A 7,830-nucleotide genomic window follows, 5' to 3' on the forward strand; every position below is an offset into this window, starting at 1 on the left:
ACTCACTTTGTAGACCAGGCTGGCCTCGAACTCAGAAATCCGCCTGCCTCTGCCTCCCGAGTGCTGGGATTAAAGGCGTGCGCCACCACGCCCGGCCCCTTTTCTTTTCCCTTTTCCTTTCCCCTTTTCCCTTTCCCTTTTCCTTTTTCCCTTCCCCTTTTTCCCTTTCCCCTTTTTCCCTTTTCCCTTTCCCCTTTCCCTTCTTCCCTTCCCTTTTCCCTTCTTCCCTTTCCCTTTCCCTTTTTCCCTTTGCCTTTTTCCCCTTTTTCCTTTTTCCCCTTTCCCTTTTTCCCTTCCCCCTTTTCCCTTTTCCCTTTCCCTTCTTCCCTTTCCTTTTCCCTTCTTCCCTTTCCCTTTCCTTTTTTCCCTTTCCCATTTCCCTTTCCCTTTTTCCCTTTCCCTTTCCCTTTCTTTTCCCCTTTCCCTTTTTCCCTTTCCCTTTTCCCTTTCTTTTTCCCTTTGCCTTTTTTCCTTTTTCCCTTTTTCCCCCTTTTCCCTTTCCCCTTTTCCCCCTTTTCCCTTTCCCTTTTCCTTTTTCCCTTTTCCCTTTCTTTTTCCCTTTCCCTTTTCCCCTTTTTCCCTTTTCCCTTTTTTCCTTTTTCCTTTTCTCTTTTTCCCTTTTTTTCCTTTTTCCCCTTTTCCCTTTTCCCCTTTTCCCCTTTTCCCTTTTCCTTTTTCCCTTTTCCCTCTCCCTCCCTCCCTCCCTCCCTCCCTCTCTCCCTCCCTCCCTCTCCCTTTCCTTTTGAGACCGTGTCTCTTGTATCCCGGCTAACTTCTAACTTGCTGAGTATGACCTTGAACCATCCTCTCCTAAGTGCTAGAATTAGTACCAGGGTCTCATGCTATATAAACTTTCATAATAACTGAGCTACATCCCCAGGCCCCAAATCAGATTTTGACCAGGCATCTGAAGAACATTTTTCAATTTGCAAATTTAGATACATGGTTTGCCATTTTCTTTCTTTTTTTTTTTTTTTAAGATTTATTTATTTATTATATGTAAGTACACTGTAGCTGTCTTCAGACACTCCAGAAGAGGGCGCCAGAACTCGTTACAGATGGTTGTGAGCCACCATGTGGTTGCTGGGATTTGAACTCTGGACCTTCAGAAGAGCAGTCGGGTGCTCTTACCCACTGAGCCATCTCACCAGCCCCGGTTTGCCATTTTCTTAGTTTGGGATTTTTTTTTTTCTTTCTTGTACATCATAGCAGATTTTCGGTAATGAAGGTGAAATGGGTTAATTTTGAAGTCTTGAGTTGAGGGGCCAGTGGAAAATTTAAAGTCATTAGAAAGTTGGATATAAGAGATCCTGAACCTACAGGCTGAAAACAGCCTTACAGTGTGACTTTATAATTATGACACACCACAACTGAATGTCATAAAACTTTACTCGGCACTCCAGGTTCATACTCTTAACAGTATGCTTGGCATACAGTGCTAGCAGCATTAAGTCCAGCAAGACTGATTTTAGAAATCAGAATTCGCAGACATGGCTCACACGAGTTGTGCAATTGCGCTTCATTCAGGTCTAAACGGTCTGACCTGAGGAGTCTCCAGGTTAGGGCTTCGGCGTTCCCAGTTGCCTTGGGAACCGAGGGACGTCCAAAACAAAACACAGTTCGAAAGAGGGCGGAGCCGGTGCGTAAGTCCTCCGGTCCGGGCGGCCCCGTGTTCCGCGTCTCATTGGTTCCAAGTTTCGCCGCCTTCACGTTCCCACTGCGCTGTGTAGTTCCAGCCACGGGCTCAGTCTTCCATTCCCGAAAAAGGAGACCTACCGTACTTTTTTTTTTTTTTTCTCCTGCATGTGAAGGGCGAGTTCCACTTGCTGATCGAATAAAGTCAGGTAAGGCCACAAGGACTGCACTACCCTTTAAAGTAGACTCCTGTCCTTTGTTTTGGAGGAAAGTAACGTGGTCACAGCATTGTTTGGAGTGTAACCTTTTTGTTTGCTTGGCACAGTCTCACGTTGTAGTCTCTGGGCTGCAATGTAGCCTAGACTGTTTCGAGTTAGAGGCAACCCTGCCTTACTTAGCTTCCCAAGTAATGAAATTAGAGAAATGCCCTGCACTGTTTGCTTGTTTACATACTTTATCAGTGTGTGCACGTGCGCCTGTGGAGGCCAGAATGTGCCCCCAGAAGCTAAGACATTGGAATCTGTGGTCCTGTAGAAGAAAAGCAGCTCTCTTAATACCCGAGCCTTCCTTCTAGGCGGTTGGTTAGTTGGTTGGTTCGTTTCGTTTATTCGTTCATCCATCCATCTATCCATCCATCCATCCATCCATCCATCCATCCATCCATCCATCCATCCGGTCTGTCTGTCTGTCTGTCTGTCTGTCTGTCTTTTTGTAAAGTACTAGTACAGGGAGGCAGTCCTACAGCGGGCAGATAGGAAGAGGGACCATGGATGGGTAATAAAGGTAGAAAACTTTAAAGATGGTTGGCTTTTCCTCACCCACCTGACCCAAGACAAAAGCCTGGCAATTTAAAACAAAAGCCTTGTAGCTTTTTCTCCTCCCCATGCTGATGGCCTGGTTCAAAAAGTTCAAAGCCAGATCAGGGCAGTTTTTCAGCTATTTCAGTTTTCTTTCTTCAAAGTGACCCACACTAAATTAGGGGAGGAAACCTCTTCAGAGACTTCAAAACCAAAAATAACCTGCCCCCCCAATTCTCAAGAAGGGACTATTTTCAGCTCCCCTCTGCTTTGCCGAGGAGGGTCTTTTTCTCTGCGATTGCTGCATGTGTGTGTTTCTTTACCCCAATAAAAACATTTCTTCAACATCTGATTATGTCTGCTTCTGTCTTCAGGTTTTGATATTTCTCCACTGCTACCTGTTGAGCTCGGAAGTTTTTTAACTCTTGGCAGAGAAAACTGAATCCAATCAAGAACCTTTAGACAGTAATGCCAGCTTAATCAGGTATTACCGAGTACACAGACAGGGCTGACTTGAATTCAGCCCTTCTTATCATTGCTTCCTTTTTCCATGGAGATCTGCCTGCCTCTGCCTCCCAAGTGCTCAGATTAAAAGCCAGGAGTTTACTACTGTGCCCAGCCTGATGTCATTCCAGTAACATAATTTGAGTACCTACCCAGATTGGCTTTAAAACTTCATAACCAAACTGCCAGTGCTGGGAAGACATGGTATCCAAATACACAGTAATTCCCATATTACTCTGCTGTAAACCTTAAAGCTCATATGGTAGAGTGCTTGCCTTGAATGCATGAAGCCCTGGGTCTGACCCAAGCAACAATAAACTTTGGAGGGAGGAGGAGCACTACAAGTTTGATGTCTGGTCTACATAGTGAATTCCAATGCAGCCTGGGCTATGGTATAAGTCTATATTTTATTTGATGGATATGCTTTGCCTGCATGTGTATAAATGCACTGTGTCTACGTAGTGTGTGTGTGTCTGCTGCCTGAAAAAAGCCAGAGGAGGGCACCAGATCCCCTGGAACTGAAGTTATGATTGTGAGCTGCCGTGTGGATGCTAGGAACCGAACCTGGGTCCACTGCAAGAGCATCAGGTGCTCTTTAACTGCTGAGCCATTTCTTTACATGCAAGGCTATCCTAAGACCAAAACAAACAAAAAGATATACCTTATTTCATTTCATGGACATTGTTATAAAAATAAAATGCCTGTATATTTGTGATCATGAATTACTGAAAGGATTTCACAGTTAGGAAAAAAAAAAAGTGGGCTTGGAGAGATGGCTCAGTGGTTAGGAGCACTCACTGTTCTTCCAGAGGTTCTGAGTTCAATTCCCAGCAACCACATGGTGGCTCACAACCATCTGTAATAGGATCTGATACCCTCTAACGGTATATCTGAAGACAGTAACAGTGTACTCACATACATAAAATAAATACATCTTAAAAAAAAAAAAAAGCCAGGCAGTGGTGGTGCATGCCTTTAATCCCAGCACTTGGGAGGCAGAGGCAGGTGGATTTCTGAGTTTGAGGCCAGCCTGGTCTCCAGAGTGAGTTCCAGGACAGCCAGGGCTATACAGAGAAACCCTGTCTCAAAAAAAAAAAAAAAAAAAAAAAAAGCAATTAGATTTCTTTGCCCAAACTGGAAAGCCAAAGCTGTCCTCTGACATGAATTTGCACTTGAGTTGTTAGTGCATATTATTATGTGGCTAGCTTATTTTCTTGTTATGTGGAAGGATATGGACATGTTGGCTAGACTAAGAAATTTCAGTATTGTTTCTTTGTTGTAGAGATCCAGAAATTCCAGTGTCAATTAAGTGGAAAGATGGACCCTCATTCTATCTGCTTGGGAAACAGTCCTTATTAATAGCAACACTGACAGAACCTGAGGTTTGGAGATGTACTAATGGCTTTCAGCCTGTGTTGGAAAGCTCCCAGGAGCCAATGGAGTTTCCTGCAGGCTGTGAACAGTGGGTCTCCCCTGTTTCTCTGGAGGACAATGGGGAGCTGTTTGGATCCTAAGATGAAAGCCTACCTGGAGGAGAACACTGAAGTCACCAGCAGTGGTAGCCTTACCCCCGAAATCCAGTTACGGCTTTTAACCCCCAGGTGCAAGTTTTGGTGGGAAAGGGCTGACCTGTGGCCCTACAGTGATCCCTACTGGGCTATTTACTGGCCAGGAGGCCAGGCTCTGTCTAGGTATGTTTCATTGAAATATCGAAAATCCTTCTTCCTTTACGCACCCATCCCCACCTCCATTTCATTCTCTCTGGCCCCATATCATAGCAGCAGAACCAGAAAGCCAGTGAGGCCCATGCAAGTCCCAACTTTTATATGGTTTGGATTGCCATCCTTCTGGTGAAGTAGAAGAGGATTTGTCCTGTGGGAAAACAAAGTCATCTCCAAAAAGATGGCATATAGTTACCCATGATAGCGGCACCCTGTAATCCTATCACTTAGAGGCTGAGGCATGAGGCTAGGAGTTTGAAGCTATCCTGAGATATGGAACAATGCTTTCTTAAAACATTTAAATAGTCTCTTGTGCTCACATACTTGACTTTGGCACTGCCAAAAGAGAGGAAGACAGATGTTGAGGCCTTTTGAGTTTGGGTTTTTAGCTGAGACTAAGTGAGAAGACAGGGATTGTCAACAAAACAGAGAGGGCTGCACTACATCCAGAACTGGTCACTGTTAATTTAGCTTGGCTTCATGACAATCAATAGATGTGGATATCTTCGTAACAAAATAGTTCTCTTCACACCTGCCCTGGGCAACCTTTGTTGTCAACTCCAATGAATCTGGAGTTACCCCGAAGATACACCTCTTGGCATCTCTATGAAAGAGTGCTTTTCTTATGTTTTCTATTGCTGTAATAAAAAACCATAACCAAAAGCAACTTGGGGAAGTAAATGTTTATTTCATTTTATACTTCTAGGTCAAAGGAATCTATCATCAGGAAAGTCAGGGCAGGAACTCTAGGCAGGAACCTGGAGGCAGGAAATAAAGCATAGTCCATGGAGGAGCCCTGCTTATTGGCTTACTTCTTGAAGCTTGCTCACTCTGCTTTTTTAGCACCATACAAGATTACCTGTCTGGGACATTGCCCCCAATAGGCTGGGCCCTCACAAATCAATCATTAAACAACAAAAAAAGTCTCTTAGGCTTGCTCATAGGTCACTCTGGTAGAGTCATTTTCTTAACTGAGTGTCCCCTTTCGCACTTGCCTTTAGCTAGTGTCAAGTTGACAAACTAACCAGGAAAGGATATTTCCAAAGAGGTTTAACTGAGGAGGGAAAGCCCACCTTGAAGTGGGTGACACTTCTAACTGGATTGCACTCTGAATACAAGGAGAAGGAAGAACACTAGCTGAGTCATAGAATCCCTTTTCTTCATAGTTTGTCCTGAGAGCATCAGTCTCATTTTTTTTAAAGACTTATTTTAAGTTATATGAGTACACTTAGCTTCAGACACACACCAGAAGAGGGCATCAGATCCCCTTACAGATGGTTGTGAGCCACCATGTGGTTGCTGGGAATTGAACTCAGGACCCCTGGAAAAGTAGTCAGTGCTCTTAACCACTGAGCCATCTCTCCAGCCCGAGCATCAGTCTCATACTCCTGCTGCCACAGGTCCCTACTGCCATACCTTCCCACAATGATAGATTGCATCTTCAAACTGTGATCCCTCAAAATAAACTCTACTTCCCTTAAAAGTTTCTTGTCAAGTATTTGTTTACAGCAACGAGTCATATTCCCCCCACCCTCAGGGTCTTACTATATAGCCCTGGCTGTCCTAGAACTCACAGAGATCCACCTGCCTCTGTTTCCTTTATGCCACCATTGCCCAGCTTCCAACCGTTTTTTTTTTTTTTTTTTTTTCTTTTTTAGACTTACCTATTTTGTGTCTGAATGTTTTGCCTGAATGTTATGTCTGTGCACTTCATGTGTGTGCCTGGTGCCCATGAAAGTCAGAAAAAGTCATCTGATCCTCTGGAACTTGAATCTTCTGCAAGAGTACCAAGTGCTCTTAACCACTGAGCCGATTCTCCATCACTGAGCTAACTCTCTAGCCTTCCTACTAACTTTTGTAACACATACATACCTTGACCCAAACTCGTTTTTATAGCAGTTTGTTCATCGCTTTGTTGCATAGTTTTACTGCCTTAAACGAACTTAAGGCATAACCGCAGATTAAGCTTCCACCCCTCAAGAAACTCTAGTATGAGCTATTAAAGAACCTACATGGTCATAAAGATCCATATGCCTTACTTTGTGCTCTGATTCATGTGCATATCAACAATTAGTACAGAGTTCCTTGATGGATCCTAAAGACCCAGCCCTTCAAAGATCCTGCTTTAATACTATAAATGCTACCTGCTTCTAGCATTGGCTCTTCAGCACACAGAAGCTGATCACTTGGGATTTTCTCTTTGGTGGCTCATTTTAGGTGGGTCCTGCATTTGATTCAACCTAGCATCGTCCATCTTGTTTTTTCATATAGTTGCAACTATACTTTTTGTTAGGAAACAGTAGCTGAAACAAAGGCAAACACTTTTAGTATGTCCATCTACTCTTTGCTTTAGCATTTATCCTGATTTCATCTGATTGTCTTAAAGATGTAGAGCTGTCAGACAAAAGGTCTTCTATTTCCCAGGTATAGTACTGTTACTGCTACAGGCCAGGTAGTTTCTCTACCATCAGAAAAAAATTATATTTAGTTGCTTTGTGTGTGGTAGCACAGGTATACTGTGGTGTGCATGTGAAGGTCGAGAGGATAATTTGCATGGATTGGTTTTTTTCTACATTATGTTGAACTCCGTTCACCAGATGTCCAAGCAAGCACATTTATCTACTAAACCATCTTGCCTGTTTTTGTTTTAATGCTTCTTACGCTTGTTTTCCATACCTCAGCTGTTTCCTCCTTCCTAATTTAGGTATCTTTTGGATAACCCTGCTGTTGTTAGAGGAAAGTCTGTCTTAGATCTTGGGAGTGGATGTGGAGCTACAGCCATTGCTGCCAAGATGAGTGGAGCATCAAAGATCTTGGCCAACGACATAGACCCCAGTAAGGACTGCATATTTTAAAACATTTAAAGCTCATCCTCTTACACCCTGTGCCTCTCTTTTCATCATGATAGTTTATTGCCTTGTTTTGTAATCTGATACTGTGAGGTATGTTCAGTGGGGCCTGAACTGGTGGCTCATTTCCCAAAGAGGATTTGATTTGTTTGCCAGACATTCCACAGGGATGTCCTGCAGGGACACACATGTTAGCTCAGGGTTGAGAATGCCCTGAAATAAGTAAGTAATGTTTATTTGACACAAAATGCAAGTAAAGGGGCTGGTGAGATGGCTCAGTGGGTAAGAGCACCCGACTGCTCTTCCGAAGGTCCAGAGTTCAAA

At 43.6% G+C, this 7,830-nt stretch overlaps 1 protein-coding gene across 7 annotated transcripts in view; it reads left to right on the forward strand.

The window, feature by feature from the left end:
- Nucleotides 1-7,830, forward strand: part of Etfbkmt (electron transfer flavoprotein subunit beta lysine methyltransferase) — a 12,524-nt gene that overhangs the window by 1,136 nt on the left and 3,558 nt on the right. For 2 of the 7 annotated variants that reach the window (XM_021165085.2, XM_021165078.2), the window contains exons 2-5: nt 1,528-1,844; nt 2,807-2,916; nt 4,219-4,627; nt 7,362-7,492. In XM_021165085.2, the coding sequence (XP_021020744.1) occupies nt 4,335-4,627; nt 7,362-7,492 (424 nt within the window). In that variant the 5' untranslated portion in view covers nt 1,528-1,844; nt 2,807-2,916; nt 4,219-4,334. Of the gene's footprint in view, nt 1-1,527; nt 1,845-2,806; nt 2,917-4,199; nt 4,628-7,361; nt 7,493-7,830 lie in introns of all 7 variants that reach the window. The other 5 variants (XM_021165079.2, XM_021165080.2, XM_029478857.1 and 2 more) reach the window with 5 other exon arrangements.

Source organism: Mus caroli, chromosome 6 (genome assembly GCF_900094665.2).
Source record: "Mus caroli chromosome 6, CAROLI_EIJ_v1.1, whole genome shotgun sequence".
Classification (NCBI taxonomy): domain Eukaryota; kingdom Metazoa; phylum Chordata; class Mammalia; order Rodentia; family Muridae; genus Mus; species Mus caroli.